Below are 17264 nucleotides of genomic sequence, written 5' to 3'. Positions count from 1 at the left end.
GTTAAGAACTTGAAGTTCTCCTGCTGGTTCAACATCATGCAGAAAGTCAGTGGTCTCAAAATTGTCTTCGACTTGATCGTTGACCTTTACTCGAGCTCTTGCAGCGTTCAACTTCTTCACTTCCTCTAGACGTTCAAGCTTTCTACGCTTGTCTTGCATTGCCTGTTGTCTGGCTAGGTTCTCAGATTCAAATTGTGTCAGCCGCTGTTTTCCTTCAGCCTCTAGCCTTTGAAGTTCTATCGCTTCCCTTTCTTGTTCATCCAACACTGCCAAAGTCTCCTTGGATGCGGCAGCTTCAGCTGCAGCCTCATTTCTTTTAACTGAGTGGATGCTAGAGTGGATAGAAACACATTTTGATCGACGAGACGGTGGCCTTGATAGAGAACCTGTTGAGTCTAGGATCGAGCCAACATCGGGCGAAGGTTCTTCCTCCTCATCTGATGTATGCCCTTTAAGTTGCCTTTCTGCCTTTTGAATGATAAATCCTGAAAGCGAAATGCACGTGTCAATTCTGCGTCGCAGGTTTGGTTCAGGAGTTTGCATTCTACGTAACTCTTCATAAATGACCTGTACATCAGAACAGGTGCTTTTCATGTTCTCAATCAGCTCATTTAATTCGTCCTCGGAGGCTGAATCAGTCAATATTTCCTTGCCTATTCTTGCATGATACTTCCACTTCTCATGGATGATCCTGTACCGACGTTGTACACTCTTCAGCCTTTCTTCTTGAAGTTCTTTTCCTTTCTCTGTTAGGGATCGGGTTCTTTCACTTCTTCGTAGCCTTTCCACTTCTTCTGCAGACTCTGTGTCTGTCGCGTCGGGTTGAGCAGGTGATTTGGTAATTTCACGGCATGTCTCAGTGTTTGTGTCTGACATTTTGAGATGGATGTGGTATGTGTGTCTCAACTATTGAGCTTGAATTGGATTTATATTAGGCTATGGGTGAATGTAGGCTACAGTAGGCCTAAATGTGATTAGCCAGGAAGGTTAATAACTATATGAATTCCTTAACTGTGTGAAGACTAGGTGGGTAGCCTAACTTCTAAATATAAACTTCAGTATTGCATCAAGATAACTATCAGCATTTAAACTTAGCTAGACTTCAAGTTGACTTCAATTTCAAAATAAGATTGAAAATTACTTTGGTACAAATAAACTTAGTATAAACCTTAATCACAGAATGAATATGCATATAATGCATTAAATCACATATCACTTCACATAATAAAAGAATTTCACATCAGCGGAGGTACCTTTTAAACTTTGCTTAATTTGCTCTTTAAGCTTGGCTAACACCACTTTTCATAAAACACTAATCTTAATTTCAATGTATGATTATCTTTTATCTTTACTCAAAACGTGTTCACTTGCTTATGGAGTTAAGTTTCCCTTTAAATCTCGTAACACGTAACAACCACAAACACCAGCACATTCGATTTATCCCCAAAACATGTAGGCTAAGCACAGTATGTACGATTCATAGAGCTGAGTCCTTAGTTGCAATTTCCAAGTAGAACCACTTCTCATCCCACCTTAACTTGAATGTTGTGGTAGAGTGCTTTTGGCCTGAAAAGTTGCGCTTTCAACACAGTCCAATCACCGTTGCTTGCTGTCGCTAAACCGACACTGTCATGGGCTTTGCTTATCTGATCTGCTGGATCTTCGTTGCGTCGTTACCCGCGGCGATCTTGTTGTCTCTCCTACCCGTGTTGAGCAGGCGAGTTCTCACTGTAGCTCTCTTCACGACAACAGACACAGGTTGGTTCCTTGAAAAGGGCGTTTATTGCATTGCAGGTCTTTTTCTCCGATGCATCCACGTCACGCCGTGAGAACTCGTTGGCTGCTTGTCCTGAAAAGAGGTTCTTGAATCCTTAGTCCCTTGAAAGTCCCTTTACTGTCTTTCTTAGCCTCTGCCATCAACAATTATGACTCAGACTAAGATCTGCTTAAGTTAGATTGCACACAGTCAATTAACAAATTCCGTAGCAGTAACACAACAGAGAACGTTAGTTCCGGGATGGAACATAAAAACACAGACAATGGCCTAACGTTAATTTACATGTTACATCACATTTAAATTCTTATCTATACATCAATAAATCATTTATTTATTTACTACATCAAATAAACCTTGAATTATGTATTAATCATGCATCGTGAACACAGCATCTATGTAACAACACTTACATTTAGGGTTTAGCTAATGTTTGGCCACAAATACAAAGCTTTTAGTTTTGATATATTTAGGACTAGCTTATTACTTGCCACCCATTCTAGAACTGACTGCAGCTCTTTGTTCACTTGCTGTGGTAGCTGATGTGAGTCATCAACATACATCAAGATACATAGACACACAGGCTTTACTCAATACTGGTGGTAGGTCAAAAGACAGCTATCTAGACATATGCCAAACTCTACCTGGTTTATGTTAGAGAGGCTTCCATGAAATAAGTCCTGCTGTGTTCTGTTAGATAGGTAACTCTCAATCCACGATATGGCAGAGAAAGGAAAGCCATGTTTTTTCAGCAGAAGACAATGATCGATTATGTCTAACTAAACAGCTCCCATAACCCCCTGATATCTAACTCAAGTATGTCTTTCGAATCTCCCTGTGTCTTTCGAATCTCCCTGTGTCTTTCGAATCTCCCTGTGTCTTTTGATTCTCTCTGTGTCTTTCGAATCTCTCTGTGTCTTCGAATCTCCCTGTGTCTTTCGAATCTGCCTGTGTCTTTCGAATCTGCCTGTGTCTTTCGAATCTGCCTGTGTCTTTCGAATCTCTCTGTCTTTCGAATCTCTCTGTGCCTTTTGAATCTCTCTGTGTCTTTCGAATCTCTCTGTCTTTCGAATCTCTCTGTCTTTCAAATCTCCCTGTGTCTTTCGAATCTCCCTGTGTCTTTCAAATCTCCTAAAAGAGGTGTAGCTGTGCTTGATTGGCGCCGGAGGGGATGGCTGCCGTTTTACGGGCTCCTAACCAACTGTGCTATTTTGTTTGTTTTTTCGCATTGTTTGTAACTTGTTTTTGTTAACTTATTTTGTACATAATGTTGCTGCTACCATCTCATGCTGCTACCATGACCGAAAATAACTTCTGGACATCAGAAAAGCGATTACTCACCTCGAACTGGACAAAGATTTTTTCTTTAATGAGTCCGACGCGAAGGATATACTGCTTTCTTGGGAACGGGCCCAAATTCCTGTAATTTGCGTGAAGAAAAGACAGAAAAAAAGGGGGTGGAGATCGGGCTGCCTTCTGAGAATTTGAGTGAGTAAACCTCCACTACCATCCGTTCTATTGGCCAATGTGCAATCATTGGAAAACAAAATGGATGATATAAGATCAAGACTATCCTACCAACGGGACATTAAAAACTGTAATATCTTATGTTTCACTGAGTCGTGGCTGAACGACGACACAGATAATATAGAGCTGGTGGGATTTTCCATGCATCGGCCGGACAGAGAAGCTACGTCTGGTAAGACGAGGGGCTGGGGTGTGTGTCTATTTGTCAATAACAGCTGGTGCGCAATGTTTAATATTAAAGAAGTCTCAAGGTATTGCTCGCCTAAGGTAGAGTACCTTATGATAAGCTGTAGACCACACTCTCTACCAAGAGAGTTCTCATCTATATTATTTGTAACCGTCTATTTATCACCACAAACCGATACTGGCACTATGACCGCACTCAACCAGCTGTATAAGGCCATAAGCAAACAAGAAAATACTCATCCAGAAGCAGCACTCCTAGTGGCTGGGGACTTTAATGCAGGCAAACTTAAATCAGTTTTACCTAATGTCTACCAGCATGTCACATGTGCAACCAGAGGGAAAAAAAACTCTAGACCACCTTTACTCCACACACAGAGACACATACAAAGCTGTCCCTTACCCTCCATTTGGCAAATCTGACCACAATTCTATCCTCCTGATTCCTGCTTACAAGCAAAAACTAAAGCAGGAAGTACCAGTGACTTGCTCAATACGGAAGTGGTCAGATGACGCAAATGCTACGCTACAGGACTGTTTTGCTAGCACAGACTGGGATATGTTCCGTGATTCATCCAATGGCATTGAGGAGTATACCACCTCAGTCATCGGCTTTATTAATAAGTGCATTGACGACGTCGCCCAACAGTGACCGTACGTACATATCCCAACCAGAAGCCATGGATTACAGGCAACATCCGCATCGAGCTAAAGGCTAGAGCTGCCGCTTTCAAGGAGTGGGACACTAATCCGGACGCTTATAAGAAATCCCGATACGAACCATCAAACAGGCAAAGAGTCAATACAGGATTAAGATTGAATCCTACTACACCGACTCTGACGCTCGTCAGATGTGGCAGGACTTGAAAACTATTACGGACTACAAAGGCAAACCCAGCTGCAAGCTGCCCAGTGACACGAGCCTACCAGACGAGCTAAATGTCTTTCATGCTCGCTTCGAGGCAAGCAACACGGAAGCATGTATGAGAGCTCCAGCTGTTCCGGACGACTGTGTGATAACGCTCTTGGTAGCCGATGTGAGCAAGACCTTTAAACAGGTCAACATTCACAAAGCCACAGGGCCAGACAGATTTCCAGGACATGTACTCAGAGCATGCGAGGACCAACTGGCAAGTTTCTTCACTGACATTTTCAACCTCTCCCTGACCGAGTTTGTAATACCTACATGTTTCAAGCAGACCGCCATAGTCCCTGTGCCCAAAAAAGCGAAGGTAACCTGCCTAAATTATTACCGCCCCGTAGCACTCACGTCGGTAGCCATTAAGTGCTTTGAAAGGCTGGTCATGGATCACATCAACAGCATCATCCCGGATATCGTAGACCCACTCCAATTTGCATACCGCCCCAACAGATCCATAGATGACGCAATCTCAATCGCACTCCACACTGCCCTTTCCAACCTAGTCCCCTCCTGTGCTCCCTGTTCACCCACGACTGCGTAGCCAAACACAACTCCAACACCATCATTAAGTTTGCTGATGACACAACAGATGATTACCGACATCGATGAAACAACCTATAGGGAGGAGGTCAGAGACCTGGCAGTGTGGTGCCAGGACAACAACCTCTCCCTCAATGTGCGCAAGACAAAGGAGCAGATCGTGGTGGGCTGAACAGGCCCCCATTAACATCGACGGGGCTGTTGTGGAGCGGGTCGAGAGTTTCAAGTTCCTTGGTGTCCACATCACCAACAAGCTACCATGGTCCAAACACACCAAGACAGCCGTGAAGAGGGCATGACAACACCTATTCCCCCTCAGGAGACTGAAAAGATTTGGCATGGGTCCCCAGATCCTCAGAAAGTTCTACAGCTGCACCATCGAGAGCATCCTGACCGGTTGCATCACCGCCTGGTATGGCAAGTGCTCGGCATCTGACCGTAAGGCGCTACAGAGGGTAGTGCGTACGGCCCAGTACATCACTGGGGCTAAGCTTCCTGCCATGAAGGACCTATATACCAGGCTGTGTCAGAGGAATGCCCAAAAATTGTCAGACTCCAGTCACCCAAGTCATAGACTGTTCTCTCTGCTACCGTCTGGCAAGCGGTACAGGAGTGCCAAGTCTAGGACCAAAAGGCTCCTTAACAGCTTCTACCCCCAAGCCATAAGACTGCTGAACATTTAATCAAATGGCCACCAAGACTATTTACAGTTGAAGCCAGAAGTTTACATACACTTATAAAAAATGTTTTTTTACCTTTATTTAACTTGGCAAATCAGTTAAGAATAAATTCTTATTTTCAATGATGGCCTAGGAACAGTGGCAGAACAACAGATTTTTACCTTGTCGGCTCTGGGATTCGATCTTGCAACCTTTCGTTACTAGTCCAACGCTCTAACCACTTGGCTACCTGCCGCCCCTGTTGGAGTCATTAAAACTTGTTTTTCAACCACTCTACAAATTTCTTGTTAACAAACGATAGTTTTGGCAAGTCGGTTAGGACATCTACTTTGTGCATGACACAAATACTTTTTCCAACAATTGTTTACAGACAGATTATTTCAACTAAGGACATTGTGACCTCTGGTGGACAACCAGAACCTTACACCCATCGAGACATTCCCCATAGAAGGATCGATTGGTTTCAACAGAGAGACGAAGAACAAAGACATCTACAAATAAATACAGTTGAAGTCAGAAGTTTACATACACTTAGGTTGGAGTCATTAAAACTTGTTTTTCAACCACTCCACAAATTTCTTCTTAACAAACTATCATTTTGGCAAGTTGGTTAGGACATTACTTTGTTCAGTGGGTCAGACGTTTACATACACTAAGTTGACTGTGCCTTTAAACAGCTTGGAAAATTCCAGAAAATGATGTCATGGCTTTAGAAGCTTCTGTTAGTCTAATTGACATAATTTCAGTCAATTGGAGGTGAACCTGTGTATGTATTTCAAGGCCTACCTTTAAACTCAGTGCCTTTGCTTGACATCATGGGAAAATCAAAAGAAATCAGCCAAGACCTCAGAAAACAAATTGTAGACCTCCACAAGTCTGGTTCATCCTTGGGAGCAATTTCCAAACGCCTGAAGGTACCACATTCACCTGTACAAACAATAGTATGCAAGTATTAACACCATGGGACCATGCAGCCGTCATACCGCTCAGGAAGGAGACGCGTTCTGTCTCCTAGAGATGAATGTACTTTGTTGCGAAAAGTGCAAATCAATCCCAGAACAACAGCAAAGGACCTTGTGAAGATGCTGGAGGAAACAGGTACAAAAGTATCTATATCTACAGCAAAACGAGTCCTATATCGACATAACCTGAAAGTCCGCTCAGCAAGGAAGAAGCCACTGCTCCATAACCGCCATAAAAAAGCCAGACTACGGTTTGCATCTGCACATGGGGACGAAGAGTTTTGAGAAATGTCCTCTGGTCTGATGAAACAAAAATAGAACTGTTTGGCCATAATGACCATTATGTTTGGAGGAAAAAGGGGGAGGCTTGCAAGTCGAAGAACGCAATCCCAACCGTGAAGCACGGGGTGGCAACATCATGTTGTGGGGGTCCTTTGCTGCAGGATGGACTGGTGCACTTCACAAAATAGATGGCATCATGAGGAAGTAAAATTTTGTGGATATATTGAAGCAACATCTCAAGATATCAGTCAGAAAGTTAAAGCTTGGTCGCAAATGGGTCTTCCAAATGGACAATGACCCCAAGCATACTTCCAAAGATGTGGCAAATTGGCTTAAGGACAACAAAGTCAAGGTATTGGAGTGGCCATCACAAAGCCCTGACCTCAATCCTATAGAACATTTGTGGGCAGAACTGAAAAAGCGTGTGCGAGCAAGGTGGCCTACCAACCTGACTCAGTTACACCAGCTCTGTCAGGAGGAATGGGCCAAAATTCACCCAACTTATTGTGGTAAGCTTGTGGAAGGCTACCCAAAATGTTTGACCCAAGTTAAACAATTTAAAGGCAATGCTACCAAATACTAATTGAGTGTATGTAAACTTCTGACCCACTGGGAATGTGATGAAAGAAATAAAAGCTGAAATAAATCCCTCTCCACTATTATTCTGACATTTCACATTCTTAAAATAAAGTGGTGATCCTAACTGACCTAAGACAATGATTTTTTACTAGGATTAAATGTCAGAAATTGTGAAAAACAGAGTTTAAATGTCTTTGGCTAAGGTCTATGTAAACTTCCGACCTCAACTGAACATTGACCCCCCCATTTGTTTTTACACTGCTGGTACTCACTATTTATTATCTATGCATAGTCACTTTACCCCTACCTACATGTACAAATTACCTCGACTAACCCGTACCCCCGCACATTGACTCGGTACCGGTACCTCCTGTATATATCCTCGTTATTGTTATTTTATTGTGTTACTTTTTATTATTATTTACTTCAGTTTATTTCTTGAGCTGAATTGTTGGTTAAGGGCTTGTAAGTAATTATTTCATTGCGCATGTGACAAATAAAGTTTGATTTGATTTAGATGTGTGTGTGTGTGTCTAGAAAGGAAAGAAAGTTGCAGAGGGCCACACACTGACCCTGAAGGACGCTGTGTTTGACATGGCGGGGACGTACGTGTGTGTGGTGAAGGTGCCTTCACTGGAAGGACTGGAGACCACTGGCTCTTTACGTGTCTTCGTACAGGGTGAGCCCACAAACACAAACACACACACACACATATATATATACACACACACACACACACACACACACACACACACACACACACACACACACACACACACACACACACACACACACACACACACACACACACACACACACACACACACACACACACACACACACACACACAACTAACCCCCCTCCTCTCCCATGTAGGGCGCCCAGAGATCAAGAAGTCAGCAGACCCAGTCCAGGAGGTGAGCCCAGAGAAGCCCCAGAAGCTGAGCTGCCACGCTAGAGGATACCCAACCCCTGTTATCACCTGGAGCTCCTCTGACGAATCACAGGTAGACAGAAAGACAGACAGGCCAGCAGGAAAAGAGGGCTTCTCTGAGGGCTTCTCTGGGATGACTAGCTTTTGATCTATTTATGCACAGATCTGTTCCAATCCTGGCTACCTGGGTCATTTCCTGTAACAATGTTAATAGACAAAGCAACTCACGTTCAACATTCCTTTCTTAACTGACATCTCTACATTTGTCAATAATGTTTATTGATCTTCTCAAATGACCGTCTTTTCCCATTGTAGTGCACTGCTTTTGACCGGGGGCCCATAGGATGACATTTGGGACATACCCGCTGTTCGGTTTCTGGTCTTATCTGTGCTTTATTTCCCTGTTTGTGCTAGATCCTGAAGGTGTCCCAAAGAGAGACAGAGGACGAGGTTCTCAGTGTGGTGAGCGTCAAGGTGACCTCTGACATCACAGCCTACTGCAACGCCTCCAACGACCATGGCACAGTCTCCATCTCCTTCAACCTCAAAGCCAGTAAGTTCTGTCTGTCCACTTTCTTACTTGTCATCTCGTGTCTATTTTATGTCAACTCGTCCGGTTTGACTGTTAAGAGAAAATCAACAGGCAGAATATACTAACGACCGAAGGATTTAATTCATGGCCACATAACAGAAAACTTGAACCTGAGCTTCAAATCATCTTTAGTAAAGCTTCTCTTAGTTTCCCTCAAACTCAGTGTGCTAACAGTAGAGTGTCACTCTCCCTTTGCCTGTTTTCAGTTGTCCAAACGACCTCGTCAGCTCCCAGTACTTCAGGTAAGTGTACCACTCTTTCAGTAGATAACACTCGCTGTCATCACTGCTATGGCATTGGTTGCGTTCCATGTTGTCTTTATTGCGGTCACGCTGCACATTCCAGAAGATCACTATATCACGTCAATGGGGTGTTTAACATTTGCCAAGCATTTGTGCGATCTGATCACCTGCGCAGCGCGAATGCAATAAAAATGACCATGGTGTTGCAACAAGGAACTTTATCAATCAAGCGTGCAGCCTATGCTCAATCATATTTTCCCAATATTGTGTTTGAACGGTTTATGGTCTAGTTTAGCTTTCTATGTGAGTCAGGCAGATTTTTTTTTTAAAGAAAAGAAAAAAAACGCGACAGGTGCTTTTAGAAATGACCAAAATCTGAATTAAAACCCATAATTAAATGGTCTTTATGGCTGCACTAAGGTTTCTACTGATGAGGACGGTCATGGTTGAGAAACCTTTTATTGACATATTGGTGTGCGAGAGCTGTTTCTTTTCCATATGTTGCGCCGTCATATAATACGAACATATCCTGATCTGTTCTTTGATAACTATCATAATTAGATGTTCGATTAAATTAAATCCTCATGGCCCGGCTTCCCAGACACGGATAGATTAAACCTTGTCCTGAGCTGGACTAAAAATCTATTTCATTGGAGATTCTGGGCTGTCATTGAGCACGCTTTTTAGTCCAGGATTAGGCTCAATCTGGGTCCAGGAAACCAAGCCATAGAACTCTTACTACGCTGTCGTCCTATTTCGGACTATGTTCACTAAATGGCTGCATATCGCCCTAGTGCATAAAGATAGCCTATAGCTGTCTTGTTTGCAAACAGATCAGGATCGAGGCTGAAACTGTAGCCGTGCGCTGATGGTAAAGTGCCCTCAACACAGTCTCCTGACTCCCATTACCTCAGCGGACCGCTCACGTCATGCCAGGAAATCTTTTGCCTACGTCCCTCTGAGGGAAAATCCTGTTTGTTGTTTTATTTGCAGACAAAATTGGATTAAATAGCCAGCGCTGCCGCTCCTGGAAATGATTAGGACATTTTTTTTGGGGGGGGGGGGGGGGGGGGGAGTGCAGAGCCTTTCCTGGTTCATGTCTCCTGCCTATCTGTGTGTGTAACACGGAGCTAAGTGATTAGGGCTATGCTAAGTAGACAAGGCGGTTGTTGCGCAATGGTTAACAGTGTTAGGTTGCCGTAGAGCCTGCTGTATTATGGTGATAACTGTGTCCATGTGGTTTGTCCAGTAACAACTCCATTAGTTCCAGTAACAGTGGTAGCTCCAGTGACAGTAACAACAGTAACCCCAGTAACTCCTCCGAAGAGAGTCAAGAAAGGTTTGTGACTTCTGATCCTGGGTGTTGATGCTGCCACCCACCTAATGCGCTTAGAAGGCTGCCCTGCCCACCCCTCGCTCCACCCAGCTCACACTGCCTAGACTGAACCCCCCCACCACCACCATCACCCTCCACAACCTGCACACTCTCTCTTTCTCAACACAGGAACCTCGTTCTCTATGCAGGGGAGGGCTTTGTACTCACTACTCAGGAGGCAACACCTGTGACATATGGAATAATTCATAATTGAATAGGATCTCTCTGTTTGTGACTTTGTAATACTGTGTGGAAATGTACCGTATTTATCTATATGGAGAGATACTTATAAATGATAAAGTGGAATATTATGAAATCTAGATTTTTTTAAACATTTTTATCATCATACATTGTTAGTTACAATGTTATCATTTGTATATTTTCTCTGTATGATGCTTCATGAATCATCGGAAACATAATCAGAAAAAACTAAGTTAAACCAGGCTGAAAAGTTCAATTTGCACATTGAGCATTTTGAGTACAACCCCCCCTCCTGAGAATGGAGTGGTATCACCCATTCTCTCCCTTGATGATGGATCCATCCATCTACATCTGCATCCTTCCTCCAGGGGAGGTCCATCCCCAAGTGCACCCATCCGCCTCTTTACCTTCCTTCACTTTTTCTCTCTCCCTTTGTCCTGCTACCTCCTACTGTAGTTCTGGCTGGTATTCTCTGACAGAGAAACCAAGCAGCACAACTCTGGAAAGTGTTCCTTCTGACTGATCTTTAGTCCTCAATTAAGAATTTCTTCCATGATGAACAACCTGGTTCAGAGACTGTACACCTGTTCATCACCACCACCAACTGTGCATGCTGTTGTCTCTGAATGATGCAAGCGACCGCGTGCACGCACGCACGCACACACGCACACACACACAGCACAAGCATCATCAGAAACTCCTTAAGAGGACGATGTTATCGTAAAGCAATTACCGGACAGGAAATGACCCGTGGTTCCGCCTCTTCTTCTTTGTCCCACAAGAGGGCAGCGGTGTGATCATAGCTGTCATCATCATCTGTATTCTCCTGCTGGCTATCCTTGGCAGTGTGCTGTACTTCCTGTACAAGAAGGGCAAGCTCCCATGTGGGCGTTCGGGCAAGCAGGATCTGTAAGTGTGTTTTACACATTTTTTATTTATTTAAGGTTTGCAAAATTCCAGAAGCATTCTCAAAATTCCCAGGTTTTCCAGGAATCCTCCAACCAGGATTGCTGGAAGAGCTGTGCATTTTGGGGAAAGTTTTTTTTTTAATCAGAGCGCTTAATTTGTTGGATATGCCTCAGACGATATCTCTACAATAGCTCACCTTTTTTATTTCTCCATGATTTTACCTGATGTGTCATTATAGTTGCTATCAGATACCCTTTTCACACTATCGTGCTAACCCGAACCGTACTGTGGTGGCTGGGATAGTTTCTTGTCCTTTTTAGTATGGCAACTATGGTGGAGGCATAAACAGGCCAGCTCGTAGTAGTGTGAAAAGGGTAATATATTGATCATGCTGGTGATTACGAGCTGTCCTTCTAGTACCAAACCGAATAAGGGCGGCATAGTGGTGGAGATGAAGAGTGACAACACAGAGGAGGCCGTGCTTTTAAGTGTCAACGGAGACAAGAAACCTCCTAGTGACCAGGTAACTATGGACACTGGCTATTTTTTACCATCCTTATAAATTGTACAACTACTCATCAAAATTGTAGTTAAAATTGTATTTTTTAGTATCTGAACTTTAGTGGTTAATACAATGTAATGTGTTGGTGTTGAATGTTCCTTACCAGCTGTCCTATGATACAGTCCATTAGCACATTTACACATTGTGTGTGTGTGTGTGTGTGTGTGTGTGTGTGTGTGTGTGTGTGTGTGTGTGTGTGTGTGTGTGTGTGTGTGTGTGTGTGTGTGTGTGTGTGTGTGTGTGTGTGTGTGTGTTTGTCCTCTGGAGTAAAGGGTGATAAGTATATGTACGTGCAGAAGTGAGCGTAGGTGTGTGAGGGGGCGACTGCTGCAGCTGCTCCCAGTCCAGTTCACTCTCTCAGGGTGGGATGGATCCTTTGATGCCTCATAGCCTACAACTTCCAGGAGAACTCATCTGATATGTGCTGCAGTTCTCTAACCTGATCCCAGATTCGTAGTTCTTTAGCATGGCAGTGGCTAACAAAAGACGTGGCTATGTTCTCTTAAGTCATGCTATTTCATACTTTATCATGTTTTTCCTATGCATAACGAAGAACAGGACAGAGATGCTGGCCTAAGCACATACAGATCTGGGATCAGCCTAGCAATTTTAATGAATGTGGTTATTCTTTGCACCCATAAAATCCAGTTAGAGCATAAAATAAGAGGGGCTGTTTGTTATATATTTTCCTTAATCGAAATGCCAACTCGGGCAACCAATCACTGAAGAACAGCCTGGAACTGCTCTTCATGAAGAGTATTATATTATGTATATATTCTTTATTTAAAATACCCTGAGACAAACCTTTTAAAAAGACATGGCTAGGAGTTGTTTTGGGTTTGTTGCTTTTTGATGGAGGGACGTCTTGTGTAGGCTTTGCACTAGCTCTTGTCCAGGGCGTTAGTGCGCGTTCCTCGGCAGCATAGTGGAGGAACGTGAACTAACGCCCTGGACCAGAGCTAGCTTTACTCTAGAGGTCCACCTGCTGTTGTTCTGCGTGTGATTGGCTGCATTCACTTCCTACTTTGTAGGAAGTACACTGAAACCATGGGGCCATGGGTGCATAATGACGGTCTTACCAACCATGTCTACATGTATACAGCCTGCTTCATCTACCCATGTAAACCAACATCCAACCTTTAGAGCTATGTTCTCAAAATGGACTCCAGTATGGGTCATGATTCCGTTTTAGTTTATTTGTATTTTTTTGTTGTTGTAGCTTTTACTTACCACTGAAACTAATCTTAGACGTATTTTCCCTTTGTTTTTGGCTTTGTGAATGAACATGTAAGGCCTTATCTCATCCTCTGTTATCTTTTGAGAGATGGGCCCTGTTTGAATATGTTGGAATACATCCTTTCTTCTTTCCTTCATTGGAGTAATCAATGAGCTGACATGACTTGGATAGGTGAAGGCCTATCCAATCAGGTCAAATCAGTGATTTCTTCGTGGAAGGAAGGATATGTGGTGAAATATCCATGGATAAGGGGTCCCCATTCCTATCTGTTCAGGATTGGGTTATTTTGTACTACAATAGCCAATAGCAGAGCTCCGATGAAGCCAAAGTGTCATTGGTTACTTTTTCTTCTTCCATAGTTCTTGTACTCTTTGTAAATAAGAGGTTAGAATCACGCTATGTTTCCAGTTTCTGTTCGTAAACTTCTGTCTGCCTTATACATTCAGCCTCTTATTCTACAAATCACAGCTAGCAGTATAGCTAACTTTCTTTCACACTTGTTTTGTCGTTATTCGTGAATGTCAAGTGCACTGATTTTGTTTTGTTTATGATTTTTTTGTCATGTTTTGTCTGTGAATCTCTGGTTTAAGTTGGGTGAAGGAGTGTTTGCGTGTGTAATGCGAGTGAAATGTCAGCTAGTTTTTTTATGAAAGTGAAGGTAAAATGGCTCTTTGACCTAGGGGAGAGGGGTAAGTTGAGCCACCCTTGTTTCTAGGAAACCATTCACAAAATTAATAATTTGACCAAATATTTAGGAAGAGGTCATCATTTCATGAAGTCTGTGAAGGAAGAAACCACATGTCAAAAGTGGTAAGCAAGTTAGGTCCAAAAAACAGATTTTCACCAAGTCAAATGAATTTATGTTAGAGGTTTCATGTATCTAAACCAAAGTATATAATTTTAAGATTGTTTTATACATTGGTTGAGGTCTCTATAAGCTTCAATATGAATTCCTAAACATACCATGAAAGTGCCTCCTTGTAGCTGTGTGGGCTAATAAAGTCAAAATGTTGGCCATTGGGTAAGTTGAGGAAATGCCAAGTTGAGCAAAGTTGTGTTGTGTTTTCTTCCCAGGCTTAATGCAAGGCATTATCACTGAGATATGAGGTAACAGGATAAAGATAGATATTGTTTTTGAAAAGGTAGTGGTCATATTTAATTCAGTAAAGAAATGTGTAGGTAGCTCAACTTGTAAGTTGTGCCAAGACACCACTTTTTTTGGACAAGCTATGTTTTCAAAACTGTAACATTTATATGAATTCTGATTATTTCCAGGGATACACAACATCCGGACATATGTAGATATCTTTGTTAGAAAGAATACTACATTTCCCTTGATGGCTTGATGCTGAAAGTAAATAATCTCATATTTACACTATATGAAAGTCATCTGAACAGGGACTAAAATGTTCAACTCTGAACTCCTCTGAAATGTTATGCGTATATGTGTATACTGTATAGATATATGTACATACACATACCTAGTGGTTTTCATTCTACAAACAAAATGGCAAGAATCCATTTTATCTGTTGGTCAGACTGCTACCATTTCTACAGGAGAATGACTTGATAACAATACACTCCTTAGCTTGAGCTTTCTTAATCACAAGTAAGAGCCGAAGAGCTCGGTCATGGCCATGTTAAAACACATACCCCAGAATTTCCTCTCATGACACTACAGGTTAAAAGCTGGTTTGCTTAAGTCTGCATCAATCATTAGGGCCACCATTTTTATTTACTCATGGTCCTCCCAATCATATGTTCAGTCAGAGGAGAAAAGTATGACAATCATCGATCTTTGATAGTATGAGGTAAAATGTATGTTTGGTTCTTTTTACTTACACCCTTCAATATCTCCCCCTAAAGAATTGTTTGTTAATATTTTGGACAAGAACTATCAGTGTTAATTTTGATTATTTAAAAAAAAAATAGATTTGTAATATCTGAGTTGCAAAGACAGATTAACTTCAGGACAGGTGAATGGATTCCTTTTGTTTGCAATTTATTTGTATTAAGTAAATGCCAAATAAAAATGACTGTTAAAATGAAAAACGTGTGTCCTTAAGCCTGAAAAGATTGTACATCATGACGACCTTCCGCTTTCCATTTTTGACAGGACTAGCCATCCATTGATAGAAAGAATACTGTATAGTATGTACTCCAAATATAAACACCGGTGGAAGAGAAGACAGGAATGTATACTGTACTACAATAGCTGAGGCAGTGTTTTGGTCATCTCCCATGTTTCCCCACGTTGCTTCCCAAGAGTACTAGAATATATTTAGATAATTATCCCATTTTTAATTGATACCAAGATGAGGGGGAACAGGAGTGAGTTGGTTGTACTGGGTCTATATTCATAAAGGATCTTAGACCTTTCTTAAGAACACTAAAATGGTGCTAACAATTCTTACCAAGGAGTTTTACTTAAGATTCAGATAAAAGGCACAAATGACAAGTAAGCAAGTAAGACCTCGATCGTCCCTTAGTGATCACTGCGGGGATGATTGTTGTAGTTGGACAGGAAGGTGGACTGGCAGAGCATCCGCTTATCACTGGGAGATTCAATGGAGGACAACCGCGCCCCAATGTGGATAATTGAGTCATGTTCAAGTTCAGTGTAGAAACTATAGTCCAAGGTTTCCGATTTTCCACCCTTCTCCCAAAGCGTGCATGTGCAGAGTGCACACTGCCCGTCATGGATTTAAATGCATTGAGTGTAAGCGTTTGAGGTAGTTTCCACCATTGTTAAATCCGCGACTGCATGTTTCTGGACTCGGGAGAAGGGTGGAGAATCAGGACATAACCCTAGTTGGTCTTTTCTTTGTGATTCAAGTGACAAGACAGGATTGCATCAAATTGATGGATGTCTATGATAATGGATAAATAGCAGAAATAAAAAAAAACAGGATAAATGATTATGGACAAAATAAATGCAGCATAGCAATGTATATATATATATTTTTCAAGACATGAAAAAATGCTTCAAATTCCAGAAAAAAAACATGATTTTATGAAGTTTTGGAGGAGCAGTAAAGCATTAAATTAATAAATAGGTTTATAATGGAAAATGCATAACAAAGAACAATGGACTCTGAAAGGCCCCGTAATCAGACAATCCACATGCATTGACTTACAGACAGATGTTTTAAACCAAAGCGGACGTGGTGGCACTGATGGCAGTTCACACTTGGTAGTGAGAAAAGCTGAAGCAGTAAGGCAGCGAGAGAGAGGTGGACACTTCCCCAATCCCAAATCCACCCATAACCCCTATGCACTTACGGAGGTCTCAGGAGCAATTACCATATTACTTCTCAAGGTACATAGGGTCAAGGGCCTGATTTGGGATTGGACAAGTGTCTTCCAAAAGCCCAAGCCTGGGGCACAATCAGCAGTCAATAACATGTTATGTATAAAACATGGGGATTTAAAAACTAGACGGATGAAGAAAATATTTTGCTGCGGCACAGGTGTGAACCAGAGCAGAGAGCTGAACACAGTCCTTGAGCAATGCATAAGTACCGTTAAACAGAGACCCGAGACAAGACGTCTTACTATTTTCATTTAATAAACAGTACAGCACTGTGCATACTTCCAAAGTGATATGAGCATTAAAAAACATCAAAAAGTTAAAACGCCTTGACTGTTGAAGAGAAACATTGCAATGTGGACAGACAGCTCCCTCTTCTGGTAAAAAGTTGAACAATTCCAATTGAGAAAAGGAGGTTTGGTGTGTAACGTGGTGACGCCATCCAATAGGCAG

The 17264-nt window shown here is 42.2% G+C and overlaps 1 protein-coding gene across 6 annotated transcripts in view; it reads left to right on the top strand.

Annotated features, from left to right (window-relative positions):
• Positions 1-15553, top strand: part of LOC115162942 (cell surface glycoprotein MUC18) — a 52310-nt gene extending 36757 nt beyond the window's left edge. For 3 of the 6 annotated variants that reach the window (XM_029714478.1, XM_029714477.1, XM_029714475.1), the window contains exons 10-17: positions 7987-8128; positions 8326-8456; positions 8798-8936; positions 9182-9217; positions 10467-10556; positions 11576-11702; positions 12120-12225; positions 12537-15553. In XM_029714478.1, the coding sequence (XP_029570338.1) occupies positions 7987-8128; positions 8326-8456; positions 8798-8936; positions 9182-9217; positions 10467-10556; positions 11576-11702; positions 12120-12225; positions 12537-12566 (801 nt within the window). In that variant the 3' untranslated portion in view covers positions 12567-15553. Of the gene's footprint in view, positions 1-7986; positions 8129-8325; positions 8457-8797; positions 8937-9181; positions 9218-10466; positions 10557-11575; positions 11703-12119; positions 12226-12531 lie in introns of all 6 variants that reach the window. The other 3 variants (XM_029714476.1, XM_029714479.1, XM_029714481.1) reach the window with 3 other exon arrangements.
• Positions 15554-17264: the final 1711 nt, after the last annotated feature.

The sequence above is a fragment of the Salmo trutta genome, chromosome 26 (genome assembly GCF_901001165.1).
Source record: "Salmo trutta chromosome 26, fSalTru1.1, whole genome shotgun sequence".
Classification (NCBI taxonomy): Eukaryota; Metazoa; Chordata; class Actinopteri; order Salmoniformes; family Salmonidae; genus Salmo; species Salmo trutta.
This window is presented reverse-complemented; position numbering and strand designations above follow the sequence as displayed.